Source organism: Myotis yumanensis, unplaced genomic scaffold (genome assembly GCF_028538775.1).
Source record: "Myotis yumanensis isolate MYYU_CA2020_CCGP unplaced genomic scaffold, mMyoYum1.0.hap1 SCAF_1, whole genome shotgun sequence".
Lineage (NCBI taxonomy): Eukaryota > Metazoa > Chordata > Mammalia > Chiroptera > Vespertilionidae > Myotis > Myotis yumanensis.
In genome coordinates this window covers 232843151-232858008 of record NW_027223752.1, presented here as the reverse complement: position 1 = coordinate 232858008, position 14858 = coordinate 232843151, and the positions used below count along the sequence as shown (strand labels likewise).

Below are 14858 nucleotides of genomic sequence, written 5' to 3'. Positions count from 1 at the left end.
TCCCACGTGTTGTGCCTGCTGCTCAGCATGCTTGTGTTCCACTACGAGAGGATTAACCTGTCGCTTTAAAAGAAAAAAAAAAGAAAGCCACCGAGTGACCTTCCTTAGGAACGGGTTGCTAAGTGGGTGTTTTTGCCGGAGACTGGCTGCAGCTTCCCAGGGAGCCGCCCGGGACCGCCCCTAGGCTCAGCCTCTTCCTTTGGACCCCTAGAAGATCCACAGTCAGAAGGGCCTCCTCCACTTCCCTCCATCCCAGAGAGCAAGCGGAACCTGCCAAGTGCTTGTAAAGTTTCTTCAGGTAAATCTGTTCTCTGGGAGCAAGGCAGCAGCAGAGGGTCCTGCTCCCAGTCCCCCTCACCCCTCTACCCCCGTGGAGTTCAGCCTCCCTGCTGGGCCTGAGCAGATTTAAGGAAGAGCCAAGTTAGGGGTTGTTCACATTCTCCTTTCTGGAATGGAGGGCAGTGCTCTGCTGCTTTGATTAGAGCTGCTGCCTGGAGTCTGTTTGCAGAAACACTAGGTCAGCTCATCACAGCCCCGGCTACACTCCTCCCTGGGACATCCAGGTCAGCCTGTTGCTTTCCAGTCCCCGGAAACATTTGCTGCACGTTGCATTTCTGGGCCTTTTTGCTCAAATTGGTTCAAAGGGCTAAGTAGTAATTACTTCAAGCTTCCCTTTTCTTGGCATTAGACAGAGAAGGGCCCACAGCAGACAGAGGGCTGAGGATCGCTGCTCCTCCCTCACCCTCCCCCCGCAAAAAAAAAAACCACAAAGAAAATCTGCGAGCTGCGATGTAGCTGGATTGTTTCCATCCACAGCAAAGCAGTGCTGTGAAAAGCTAATAAAGCCTAATGGGAAATACATGCAGGATATTACATTTTCGGATAACTTCTGCACAGAAACTGCACCAGAAGGAAGTGTCTCTGTATGTCTCCTGGAGCTCATTTGCAGAATCATCCATTCAAACATTTATTGAGCGTGCCCTATGCACCAGGCAAGGTGCTGAAGCTTAAAGCGCACAAACAGTGATTCAGATCAGGTCAGAAGCACAGTTTAATAGTGCAATGAGCTAGGTGCCATGAGAGATTTGTAAAAGGGACTTACGTGCTTAAAGCCTGCCAGGGCCCCTCCAGGAGGGCCTGGGGGCACTCAGTTCATCAAGCCAATGCACTGGGTATATATCACATAGAACAACTCCAATATGTATATGCACTCTTTGAAGCTAATATATGTTATATCGAGCTGATTAAATAATTCTCTGAAGCTATTTGTCACTAACCTTATACCCCGGGAAGCTACGGCTGGAATAACTCATAGAATTAGGTAATGAATTCAAGAAGGGTGCATGTGGCACCTACCTGCCCAGGGCTCCAGGCCACAGCTCTGACAGGATGGGACAGAAAAGGACAGCGCTGTCCTCCGGGAGAAAATGCTCAGGTGTGTGAGGGTGGGGAAGGCTTCAGTCGTGCTGCCCATGGGAACAGAAAGGAAGCTGCCTGTGTCGGAGAGGCATCTTACTGCACATGCTTTACTATTTAGTCCTTATGAAATAATCTCCCATCAAGGTAGGAGTTATGACCACATGTTCACAGACATTGAAATGTATCTCGGAGCAGCGAAGGCATTGCTCCGAGGGCACACAGCTGATGAGTGGGGCTGGACTGTGAGCCCAGGCCCATGGGATTGTTTATAGAGCCCTCACTCTTCCCGTGAGCCCACGTGTTCCTGTTCTGGAGCAGGATGCACGTATCAGATCATATTTTAAGCAGCTGAGGTGGAGATGCAGACAGTTCTGCCCTTTCCTTACACCTTCATCCCTTTCTCCTGCAGCTGAATGTCATGGGTCCTCTTATGACCCCCTGAGGACCCTCAGAGACGGTCCATTTGTCTAGATCAGTGGTTCTCAACCTTCCTAATGCCATGACCCTTTAAAACAGTTCCTCATGCTGAGGTGACCCCCAACCATAAAATTATTTTCGTTGCTACTTCATAACTGTAATTTTGCTACTGTTATGAATCATAATGTAAATATCTGATATGCAGGATGTATTTTCATTGTTACAAATTGGACATAATTAAAGCATAGTGATTAATCACAAAAACAATATGTAATTATATATGTGTTTTCTGATGGTCTTAGGCGACCCCTGTGAAAGTGTCGTTCGACCCCCAAAGGGGTCGAGACCCACAGGTTCGGGACCCACAGGTTGAGAACCGCTGGTCTAGATGAAGTATCAATACTTTCCTTCAAAAATGTGTTCAGTTTTCTGCACTGAGTTAAATAAATCTTTAACCTAACATAGCCAAAGCCCTTTCTCACTAGGGCAGTGCTCCCCAGTTTTCAGTTGTAAATACTTCCAGAATCATGGACTGGCAGAACAGTTACTGATATTATTGAAAAAGTAAGAATTGCCCGACCAGTGTGGGTTAGGGTTGAGCATCGACCTAAGTTTGATTCCCAGTTAGGGCATGTGCCTGTATTTGGGGCTTGATCTCCAGTAGGGGGGCATGTAGGAGGAAGCCAATCAATGACTCTCTCTCTTTCATTGATGTTTCTATCTCTCAATCCCTCTCCCTTCCTCTCGTTCTAAAATCAATAAAAACATATTTAAAAATAAATAAGTAAAAATAAAAAAAGAATAAATGGTGAGGCAGATAGAGACCTAGAGTAGCTGGGGGCAGGGGAGAATGGAGTGGGGGCGGCTCTGGAGTAGCCTTGAGGTCAAATGCTGAATGTGACACTTAATACCTATAATCTTGGGCAAATCAAGTAACCTGTCAGAGGTTGAGCTCAGAGGAAACCTCGGTTTCCTGACATGTAAACTGAGCCAGGTACTACTAAGCCGGGAGTGTTGTAGTGAGGCCTAGCGATAACATGTGTCCAGAGAGAGCACAAAATAAGTCTGCAGTGAATCATGGCTCTTGTTTTGCTATTGCCAATAGAAATGTATTAATAAACACTCAGTACATATGCTGACAAGCTGTATATTAAAGCTGGGCAGTATTGATTTATCGTTTCTTAGCAGGAAAAGAAAAAATAAATTTTGTTGTCATCCGATTTCCTTTGAAACTCATTCAAAGGTAATGATCAGGAAAGAATGAGAAGAAAAGATCAACCCCGTTACATTTTTCATTTTCTATTTCTTTTTCACAGATAACATTTTTTAATTTATTGAGAACCTTTTCTTCTTTACCAAAATATTTCACAGTCCTTTCTTTTTTTCTGGTTCATAATGGCCAGCGTGTTTATTAGAGCGCGTTTGTGTCCTTCAGAATTTTATTTTTATCATCTGCCCCCTAGTGCTCTCTCGATGACCTCCCCACCCTTTTATTTTCTTAACTGCTGTCATCATTCCCCTTCCACTATTTGTTGCAGCCTGTGAGGAGGTCTGGGTGGGAGACAATTGAATTTCAGGCGCTTTATTTCCCTTTAGCATGCTCATTCCCCATTAGGGTCAGTGAAACCTTGAACATCCAGATGAGCTGCTTAAATGACCGAGTCTCAGTTAGTATGTCAGGGAGGCTTACAATTTGTCAGCCTTGATATTTCTCCCCATGTGCTCATCTAATCTTCACAGCAGCCCAAAGAGGACAATGTGTTGATGGGCTCCAGAATGTGGCCATGGACACGCAGCCAATGGTGAGTTAGTCATTCATTTGAAAAATATTTATGAAGAGTCTACTGTGTCCCATAGTCCTAGCTCTTGGGGTAAACAAAGAACAAATGTTCCTGTAAAAATCAAGTTTTGTACTCAGACAAAAGGTAAAGAAGGAAAATTCAGCCAGCTGATTTTGTTTTTAGCTTACTGCTGTCCTGGTCAGAAGAAATTATTGGTCTGTTGTTTAAATTACTAAAGACAGCACGATATTTGTGAATTATCTTATAATAAACAACTTACAATAAAGAAAAAAAGAACAAATGTTCCTGTCCTCTTGTGGCTTGTATTCTAATGAGGAATGGGCAGACCATCACGAGTAAATATGAGTGAATGTGTATGTTGACTGGTGATAAGAACCATGGGAAAATAAATCACTGTAAGGTAGTTAGCAAGTTCCAGAAGGTGAGGGTAGAAGGTTATCACTGAACTGTGAGTGTTTAGGGGCGATCTCTCTGATAAAATGAAATTTGAACAGAGCCCTGAAGTAACTGAAAGAGTGAGAGCCACACAGATGTCTTGGGAAAGAGCATTCTATGCAGAGAGAATAGCATGGGCCAAGGCCCTGAGGCCAGAGGACCCAAGCACAGATGAGATAGGGCCTTGTTGTAGGCCACTGAAAGGATTTTGGATTTTACCCTGTTGAGAAAGGGGAGTCTTTGGAGGATTTTGTGTGGAGGAATGACATGCTCTCAGCTAAATTTTACACAATTCGGTTCGGTTTCGATGTAGAGACTAGACTGCAGGTTAGTGAGGTGGGAATCAGAGAGGTTAGGAGGTTTTTGCACGAGACCACATGAGAGACAACAGTGCTCAACCAGAGTGACGTAGTGGAGGTGCACAGAGGTGGCTGAATTCTCAGTATAACGTGAAGGCAAAGTCGGCAGGATGTCTGATGGGTTGGATGTGGGGTGTCATGTGAGAGTCAGAGTGGAATCCAGAATGACTCCAAGGTTTCAGGCTGAGCAAATTGCATTCTGGTTATTAACAAGGTTATTAACGAGGGAGGTTGCAGGATAGGCAGGTTAGAGGTCAGGACAGGGAGCTTCATCTGGAGCATGTTAACTGAATATCCATGTAGCACTTGGACATCTGAGTCTAAAGTTCTAGGGAGACGTGAGGGCCCAGGATGTAAATGGAGAATTTGAGTAGATAGATGGTATTTAAAGGGAAACCACAGGGTGAGACCACCAGGGTACTGGGCAGAGGCAAGGCTGAGCCCAGGCACCCACATGGAGTGGTTGGACGATAAGGAGACACCAGCCCAGGAGTTTGAGAAGCAGTAGCAGCCGGAGGGGGGGAGAGGCAGGGGGGCGAGGAAAACAGAGAAGAAACATGTCCCAGAAGCCACATGAAGAAAATATTTCAAGAGAAAGAAAGCAATGGGTCACTGTCATTACTACATGGCTCTGTCGGGTCATATAAGATGAGGACTGAGGACAGATGGTGAGATGTGGCCGCACAGGGTCATTGGAGACCCTGCAGGAGCAGTTTCAGGAAGGCTGAGCTCCAAGAACTGGTTGGAAAGAGAGGGTTTGAGGAGTGTTCCTAGAGGGTGGAAAAGTTGAGTGGTGGCTAGAAAGAAACATGAGGTCCAGCGAGCTTCTTTTTAGGGAAGGGGGGCAGTTTCAGCACTTTGTACAGATAGCAATGAGACGATAGAGCAGAAAGAAGTGACTGTCCTGGTGAAAGGGAGAAATTGTCCTGGTCACGGTCCTGGAGCGGGGTGGGCAATGCAGGGCAGAGGCCCTGGCCCAGATGCCAGCAGGGACAGGCCACAGTAGCAAGTGGAAGCAGAGGAGGTGACAGGATTCAGTGGGGAGGGGAAGTGAGGTGGAAACCCTCTCTCAGTGAAATGAGGACCAAGGTCAAGGATAGAGGCTGAGTGAGAAGGGGGAGTTTTGAAGGGAGAGAAGAAGCTGTGACGTAGCCTCCCAGAGCAGGATTCTAACCCGGGTCTTCTGGATCCCAGAGCAGAACTCCCACCTGCTGTCCAGTAAAGTGGGCTCATTGCCAGGTTAATGGGGATAAAGGTCTAGCATCCCTCCTGTTCCCCAAGGGCTCATTCCCGCCAGTCCTGGGTCTGCAGGGACTGATTCCTTGTGAACAGGACACCTACTCAGTTCAAGTACTTCTCTAACCACGGAGGTCAGCTTCCTACTTACCAATAGCAAGAAAGCTGTTGCACTGATATCCAGAAGCCTGACTCTTTGTTATTTGCCTGACAGGCAGGAGCCATTACAGCAGAATGGATCCCAAGGAAGAAAAAGTGAAAATAATTACAGAGGTGAGCAGTGGCTGAGATACCCCCGAGTCTGTGCTTGTGTGGGCCTCACTCACATCACACATGTTTGGGAGTGAGGGAGCTAGGCCCGCAACAAGCATGGATTGCACACAGAGGGGGCCATGTCAGGTGCGTGATGGGGAGGGGGATGGTGAAGGAAACGCAGCTCTGAGGTGCCTCTACTTGTCATCTTGCCCTGAATTCTGACACAGCAGTTCTAAGGTACCACCTGCAGCTGTGTCCAGCTCGGCTGAAGCACATAGAATTCTAAAGAATTTCAGAATGAAGGTGGCAATCGTAGATTATAACCACGAATCAAATCCTCCGTCTCATGGAGTTCTGCAATTTCTAACTCATTGTGTACCAAATATCATTAACACTGGCTTGCACACAGAAGGAAAGCTGTCTCCAACTGGGAGACTGGAGCCCTCCAACCAGAGGAGACCTTATTCCTCCCAAACCTTGCTTCTCTCTTGGCTCCAGGACTCACTCGCTGGAGACCACAGAGGCAGAAGGAGACAGTACGCTGTTTCCAAGAGCAACTCAAAAAGCCTGAAGGAACACCAGATAAGACCACATCAAAACACCAGATAAAACCACATCAAAACACCAGATAAAACCACATCATGCTACATTTGGTTATTCACTCCTGCAGCAAATATGTGCTGTTCCTCTGGTCCCTGGGGATGCAGCGGGGAATAAAACCCTGTGCCCTCATGGAGTTTACATTCTGTCTAACTTAAAGTCCTACTGGGCTGCTCTTCATTGATGAAGGAGCAGCACATGATAGAGAAGCCAAAAAGAACCTAGACTTCCCACAAGTCCATTGTAAGCCAATAAGAACTTAGACTTGTCTTGCCTTGGCTGGTGCTGCTCAGAGGTAAGAGCATCAGCCTACACACTGAAGGGTTGCAGTTCACTCCCCACGTGTAGGTGCTGGAGGCAAACAGTCAATGTGGAGTTTTTTTATATCAATGTTTCTCTCTCTCTCTCTCTCTCACCCCTTTCCTCCCTCACTTCCACTGTCTAAAAAAGCAATGGGAAAATATAGCCTCAGGTGACAATTAACAAAAAAACTTAGACTTATCTTAAGGACCATGCTTGCACACCTCAATGATATCAGCATTGTGTATCTAAGTGCACCCGGAGTGTGAGTCAGAGAAGAGAGACCCGTTGTGTGGACTAAGGAAAAGCCAGCATCACACCTATTCCCTGGTTGGGACCTCTGACCTCTTCTATAATCAAGTTCCTGTCTTCTCTACCCAAACAGCCAAGGGCACTGATGTGTAACTGGAACCCAGCCCAGCCCAGCAACCTCATGGCATTCCTTTGAACTCTTCTGTCATTAAAATCCATGCCTTGAGTTCCAGGTTTGTTTCTGTATAAGCATTTTTAAATTCCCAATTTTAGAGGAAAATTCTAATAAATTTGGTGTACCAGGGAGAGGTTCTGACTTTATCTTGCAATTACTTTTACACCCAGAGGTGCTTGCTCCCCAGGTTGAAAAATTTTAGGACTAGGAAAGTTGAAAGCTTGACATTTGAGAGCATTCAGTTCTCACAATTTATGAGAAAATGTAATATGGAAGAAAAAAAAGTTTGCCATGTTAACGGATATGTCACTTTTCAAAGAGATCTGCTGAATTTTTCTTTAAGTCAAAACTTTCATGATGATTTAACATGTATCTTCGTTTTTCTCTGCCTGATGGTAAGACTGGGAGCAAAGAAGCCCAACCCTCGAAACCCTCAGTATGGTCCTGAGGTCATCCTGTGTCGGGGTCCTGCCTCTGGGCCAGACCACCTGTCCTGGCAGATTCACGCCTTAGCTGCTTTCTTTAGATTGCAACAGGGAGTATCCTTGTGCCTCCAGGGCCTGGAACACAGTCAGTGCTCAATAAATGTCCTAGGCATGAAGGAGCACTCGGGACAATGGAAGCGCCATCATCTCATTTACAATGTTTCCCTATGGATACAACTTTTGAAGGACATACCTAGTTTGAAAAGAGTGGATGAGGATGGCTACTTTGGTTCTGTCCACTCACACTCAAAATCAGGACAAGATGGTGATTTTTAACAACTAAAATCCTAGCCCTGTTTCTTTTAATGACAACTCTTCCATTGCATTTTAATAAAGGAGTTCATTGAAAATTATGAGGATGCAGATGTAGGAAGAAAGAAGAAACCTTCAAAGACTCAGAGACAAAAAGGAAAGAAACAGGTAGGGAGTGACAAGAAACACGGGTCTGTCTACAACCACCAGCACCCACAGGGACCACACATCCTCCGGGAGAGGCAGGATGGGGTGGGTGGTCCAGCTGTAGCACCTTGTGTGGGACAGATGCCCTTCGCAATGAGACCCTGGTTGGATGGGAACATTTTTCCTGTAAGGTTTCTCCCTTCCCCTGGGAGAGGAGTCTAGAAATGATGGAAAGAGCCCCTCTAGTGTTGTCATCAAAGGTCATAAGCTAAGACCGGCGATAGATGGCAGTGCAGGATTACAAATTGTAGGGAGCCCCCCTTCTTTCTCCAGTTCCCAGCCCCAATCCTGCTTCAGCCCAAGCAGCAGGCAGACTCCTGTCTCCCCGGCTGCTAGCAGTCCCTCCCGTTTTCCTCTCCCTGGAGTGGCTCTGCTTTGCTGGGAGCTTTCTCGAAAGGTCAGCTGCTCAAGGTAAATAGACTCCCTGGGTAAGAGTCCTTGCCCGCGGAGGGAGGATTTGTTTGGAAGACTCAGATGCCAGCTGGGAGGGAGGGGCAGGAGCGCCATTTTGAGCCAGCAGCCACGTGAAGGGGCCCTGCAGGAGGGTGGCAGGGGAGGTGGGGAGATGGGAGGGTCCCCGAGAGCCCAAGGCTGGAGGAAACCCTCTTCTCAGTTTCCCCTTCCCCAGCACACTCCAGTTGGGATGAGCTGGGCCCAGGAGCAGCCTTCCGGCTTCTGCGGTTGAGATGGAGCCGCCCAGGGGAGGGCCCAGGGGATGGGAGGTGCTGCCCAGCCACGTGGCTGGTCCCTCTGGCCACTCCAGAGCTTTAACCCCTTCCTGCAGGGTGAGTGATGGCTCTGCAGCCTGGGCACAGGAACCCATGGAGGCAGCAAAGGTTGGAGCAGATAGAAAAAGTGCAGGTCTTTAGATCAATGGCCACCTGAAGTGGTGAGCAAGGCTAGGCGGGTGTGAGATGGGAGAATAGAATCCAGTGTCAGGCATCACACTTCCTCGGCATCATCTCATTAATTTAACGGGTACCAGGGCTCTGATCACCTGATCACAGACGGCACAGCAGTCTTGGGGTGTTGCAGAAACCTAGCGTAACATTTGCTAACCCCATGACACTTCAGGATCACTGGGGATTTATTTTTAAGTTGGTGCCTCAAGATATCCCAGGCCATGCATTTAAGCCAGAATCTGTGCTTTGCGTAGTGATTGATACAGATCGGCATCCCAGTGAATTTTAATTTCCTTTCCTTCAGAGATGAGGAGGGAAGGAAGTTAGGAAGTCCCATAGCCCTCCCACGTCTCAAGGTAAATCTGAGTTCTGAGGCCAGCCTTTGTCTGACCTTACAGGCTGTCACTGGACCATGGCTGCCTCTGCCACTCTGCTCACCTCCCTCCTCTGAGAGTTTGGGGAAGAAACCAGAGGCTGTTCTTTGCCCTGTTTCCAAGAGTTGGAGTTGGGCTCAAATAGTTTGGTTGTGACTTTCCTGCTTCCCTTTCTCTGCACATCTCTGCAGAGCTCTGTACATTATACCTAAAAGAAGTGAAAATATTCACCTTGTTTTGGGGTGACTTAGTAATTTCCCGAGACACCGCAGAGAAACTCAGGGTTGGCACTGCTTCCCTGGGGGGTGACCACAGTGGCATAGAGAGTGGGGTCCCAGGTTATCTAGATCTGAATACTTTAGGGTCTAGCCTCTGTTTAAGTGACACTCCTCATCCTGAGATAGGATCTGAGTCAACTGAAGCCCTGAGAATCACAACCTCCCACCCTCACCTGCAGCTCCTCACTGCTGGCCCCGAGGAAATGGTGTCCGGAAAGCCCCACAGTGGCAGCCAGCAGGAGCCTGCTCAGGAGGATCAGGACCCTGACACCCACCTTCTGAGCATGCCCACCCAACGAGGCCCGCGGAGTAAGTGTCTCTGGGTTCCGTTCTCTAAAGATTAGTGATGCTCGGCATTTTGTCCTGTGCTTGTCGACCATTCGTATATGATGTTTGGAGAAATGTGTATCCTTTGTCCAGTTTCTAATCCAGTTACTTGTTTTGTTGCTGTTGTTGTTGAGTTGTAGACGTTCGTTATATATTCTGGACCACGACTCCTCGTCAGATGTGTGATTTGCGTTATTTTCTCCTATTTCGTGGTTTGCCTTTTCCCTCTACTGACGTTGTCCTTGCATGCACCGAGGTTTCTACGTTGGAGGTGGTCCCTTTTGTCTCTTTTTGCTTTTGCTGCCTGTGCTTTTGGTGTCATGTTCAAGAAACCACTGCCAAACTCAGTGTCACGAAGATTTCCTCAAAGCTTTCTTCTAGGAGTTTTCTGATTTCAGGTCTTACGATTAGGTCTGTAATCCATTTTGAGTTGATGTTTCTATACGGTGTAAGGTAAGGGACCAACTTTATGCTATTGCATGTGGATGGCCAGTTTCCCAGCACCATGTGTTGAAGAGACTGTCCTTTTCCCATTGAGTGGTCTTGACATCCTTGTTGAAGATCATTTGACCAAACATGCGAGGGTTTATTTCGGGACTCCTGGCCAAGAGGCCTTGAGCAACTACCAAATCCACCTGCCCCACAAGAACCACCTTTATAAAATGGGGATGACAAACACCTGGCTGTGTGCAGCTGTTGTGACAATGAAATCGGGTGAGATGCCGAAAGCTTCCCTCTGAAAGTCTGGCGCGTACCTGGTAGCCTCCTCCAGGTGAAAGAGAAACTTGATGCTAAATAACTAACAAATATAATTACCTTGCCCTGACCAGTTTGGCTCAGTGGATAGAGCGTCGGCTCGTGGACTCAAGGGTCCCAGGTTCGATTCCGGCCAAGGGCATGTACCTTGGTTGCGGGCACATCCCAGTGGGGAATGTGCAGGAGGCAGCTGATCGATGTTTCTCTCTCATCGATGTTTCTAACTCTCTATTCCTCTCCCTTCCTCTCTGTAAAAAATCAATAAGATATATATTAAAAAAATAAATAAATAATTACCTTTTCTGCGGCTAGGACACGGCAGGCACCATGCTAAGGTTTCTATATGTACTACATTTCTCACTTTCCAGAACAGTCCTATCATCTGGCATTGCTCTAGATTAGGAAACAATGGTTCCGAGAGAACCAACAGCTAATGGTGGGGCCTGAGCACAGACTCTGGTCTGCTGGCTCCAATGCTACAACCAGCCCTGTCCACAGTGGCTCCCACGGCCACAAGGACTCTTCAGACAAGGCACAGAGCCAGCTCAGAGTCTTCACAAGGTTGACAGCCTGCTGTGGCACTCTCTTTTACCCAAAGTCTATCACTCAGGTAAATCACACACCTTCTTCTCCCAACCTAGACTAACCCCTTCTCTATTTGGGGCTTTTTTGTGTCATTCTAGCTCCTTGCCTTTCAAAAATTAGGACACAGCACAGCTGGTATGGCTCAGTGGCTGAGCATCCACCCATGAACCAAGAGGTCACTGCTTCAATTCCAGGTCAGGGCACATGCCCGGGTTGTGAGCTGCATCCCCAGTAGGGGTTGTGCAGAAAGGAGCTGATTGATGTTTCTCTCACATGGATGTTTCTATTTCTCTATCCCAATCCCTTCCTATCTTTCTAAAAATCAATAAAAAAATATTTTTTAAAAAATCAGGATACATATCATCCCCTTTGGGAAGGCTCTCCCTCTCCCTCCGTGTGGCCCCTGTGCCCATGTGTCTGATGTCTCTTTTTATTGGTGTGCAGCTCCCCTGTCCACTGAACTATGGATCTCTGAGGGCAGAGGCTGACTTCTAGCTGTGGGTAGCACATGCTGGTATACAGGTGGCACTCAGCAGTGCTCACTGACTGAATGAACAGCTGTCTCAGGCTGGCCTTTCTGCCTTGGACTGGAGGCTGTGCTCTGGCTGAGGTGTGCTCACTCACCACACCCACCTCCGTGCCCACCATGCCCTTCCCCACAAGTCTGCCTACCTGGGTGCAAAACTGACTTCCCAAGCCTCTTGGGGATCTGGCCTCCCCTCGGAGCTACCACACCAGCTCCTCACCTTGAACCTGCAATCTACTCTGTGGCATTCCTATATGGCTCCAAAAGTTGTCAAGGTCAGATGAGATTCAGACACTCAGATACCAGCACCCTGATGCCATGGCTGCCCCCACTGCACCAGGCACATGTCCGGAGGTGCTACGTCCCTGATTTACAGCAGCACAAATCTATGCAGTGAATGCTTTGGCTTCTAATTTGCTGTTCAAACATATACATAGTCAGGACATTCTGAACAAAGAAAGGGCTCCACTGAGCAGGCACTCGTTCCAAATCAAATAAACATAGAACAAAAGTACACTCATTCCCCCAGGATTCCAACTCACATCCCCTCTTCAGGGAGTGACTATCACATGTTCCTATGAACATAAATTTCTTCATTGCTGGCATCTGTTTTTCATTCATTTGTGTTAGTTTCTCTGATTAAAGCATCATTTCAGAGCCAACTTCTCGGTATTGACTGAAAAGGAAGTTTGGAATCTGGTGAAATTTGATGCAAGTGAAAGGAAACATCATTTAAGTCAGGCTCACTTTTATAAAGACATCAAGGCCCAGAGAGACTGACCCAGGAAACAGATGTTAAAGGGACAGTATGAGAAAGAAGGGAGAACTGCCCAAAGGAGCTGGGTGTTGGGAGTTACATCTGAGCCCAGCAGCTGGAAAAGGAAAAGAACATTCTAGTCAGAGGATGCATATTGGGGATGCAGGCTTGCCAAACAGTTCTGGAGACTCTACCTCACACGGTGCTGAAGAGCCAAGCATAAGTAAATAGTACACTGTATTCTAAAATATTTTTTATTTTCTGAATATTATGATGTAATGACTTGAATATCTCATCCATAAGTTCTTGCATAGCCTCAAATCAAATCTTTAATAATTTTAAAAATTGTTCAGCCAGTGTGGCGCAGTGATTGAGCATCGACCTATGCACTGGGAGGTCCCCAGTTGATTCCTTGTCAGGGCACATGCCCAGGTTGCAGGCTTGATCCCCAGCAGGGGGTGTGCAGGAGGCAGCTGGTCTATGTTTTCTTTTTATTGTTTATTTTAATATATTTTTATTGATTTCAGAAAGGAAGCAAAGGGAGAGAGAGATAGAAACATCAATGATGAGAGAGAATCATTGATCAGCTGTCTCCTGCACGCCCCCACTGGGGATCAAGCCTGCAACCTGGGCATGTGCCCTTGTCTAGAATCAAACCCAGGATTCTTCAGTCCTCAGTCTGATACTCTATTCACTGAGCCAAACCAGCCAGGGTTTTCATTTTATTCTTAGTTACCCAATGTGAAGCTCCTGGCAGGACCAAGGCTTTCGCTATTGATCTCAAAGAAGCCCAGACAAATGGAGGGCTGTCAGCAGCCTTTCCTGTTTGTTTATGCAAAGTTCCAAATCTGCAAAATAAAACTGCATTCTCTTGTTATTCTAATCTAATCTTTCCTTTGGAGGGTGGGGAGTATTGTTTTAAAGTAAATGTCTTATTTTTTTTAGGCTTACCTCCACTTCCTTCAGCTTCTAGAACGGGCTTTGCAGAATTTTCCATGAGGGAGCGCATGAGGGAGAAATTAAAAGCTGCGAGGGTAAGAGGACCACCTGAATGCTTTGTTCAGTCCTCAGGGCAGCTCTCTGGGTCTTGTCTCTGACTTGCTTTGTTTGTTCAAAACTGTGTGGATCTGAGTAGCGGTAAATGTTTTTCACATGTTGAATGCTAATGTAGTATTTAACATTGGCGCAGACAAAAATTAGGCTTGAGAAGCATTCATTGTTGTTCCTCTAAACAAACCACCTTGCTTGCTCTCATCACTTACGGAGGTAAAGCATGTATCTTTCACTGATTGTACTCCTCGAGAGGGTGACTGCGGTTTTCATAGCGTTACTGACGCCATGTAGCAGTAATTTTCTGTTTGACTTTTTAGTCCAAAGCAGAAAGTGCGTTGCTCCAGGAAATTCCCACCCCTCGGCCCAGGCGCTTACGAAGCCCCAGTGAGAAAGAACTGGAGACTGAATTTGGTGTGGAGGTGAGAAACGGGCCATCTCTGCTTTATGATCGAAGACAGTGAAACAAAACGTAAAAGTTCAGGCAGAAGTTCTAGAACAGAGCTCTGCACAGAGGAGGTGTTAAGTGCTTATTAGTAATTATAATAGCTACTACTTATAGAGTGCTACTCGGTGCCAGGCATTGTGCCAAGTCTTGAACCCGTGTTATCCCATGTCATTACCAAATACCCCTAGGGGGTGGGTACTATTTTTTTCACTCACATTTGACAAATGAAGAAACTGAGGTTCAAAACGGCTGCAAAGCCCTCCCCAGGTCATAGAGCATGTAGGTGGAAGAGCCAGGATCTGATCCCAGCTCTATTTCATCCCCAATCTGTCTTATGGGTCAGAGTTGCTGGATCCATGGATCTTGCTGGGAAGCAGAGAGAGATAAGAGCAGATTCAGGTGGTGGGGGGCCTTGAACATCACACTAAGGAGCCTCAGTGGTTCTCTACAAGCCATGGGAATCTGTTCTTGATAGGATGGGGCATGGTGTGAATGCACTGGGGTGATTTTGTTCCAATCTGAGGAGCATCTCCATGGGCGCTCTTCTAGAGAGGTCTGTAGGGGAGGGACCACGCCTGGAGAAACACATTTAGGAAGCATCGCTACTGAGTTTTGAAGGTTTGAGGTGCCTTTGCTTGCTGGAGGGAAGAAGACTGGAAGA

The 14858-nt window shown here is 47.0% G+C and overlaps 1 protein-coding gene across 7 annotated transcripts in view; it reads left to right on the top strand.

Annotated features, from left to right (window-relative positions):
• The first annotated feature begins 217 nt into the window (after window positions 1-217).
• Window positions 218-14858, top strand: part of CC2D2A (coiled-coil and C2 domain containing 2A) — a 73702-nt gene continuing 59061 nt past the window's right edge. For 3 of the 7 annotated variants that reach the window (XM_070399139.1, XM_070399131.1, XM_070399137.1), the window contains exons 1-6: window positions 218-298; window positions 5883-5941; window positions 8072-8155; window positions 9928-10057; window positions 13645-13733; window positions 14070-14171. In XM_070399139.1, the coding sequence (XP_070255240.1) occupies window positions 5903-5941; window positions 8072-8155; window positions 9928-10057; window positions 13645-13733; window positions 14070-14171 (444 nt within the window). In that variant the 5' untranslated portion in view covers window positions 218-298; window positions 5883-5902. Of the gene's footprint in view, window positions 299-3048; window positions 3080-3576; window positions 3639-5882; window positions 5942-7151; window positions 7309-8071; window positions 8156-8571; window positions 8606-9927; window positions 10058-13644; window positions 13734-14069; window positions 14172-14858 lie in introns of those variants that run through there. The other 4 variants (XM_070399135.1, XM_070399136.1, XM_070399140.1 and 1 more) reach the window with 4 other exon arrangements.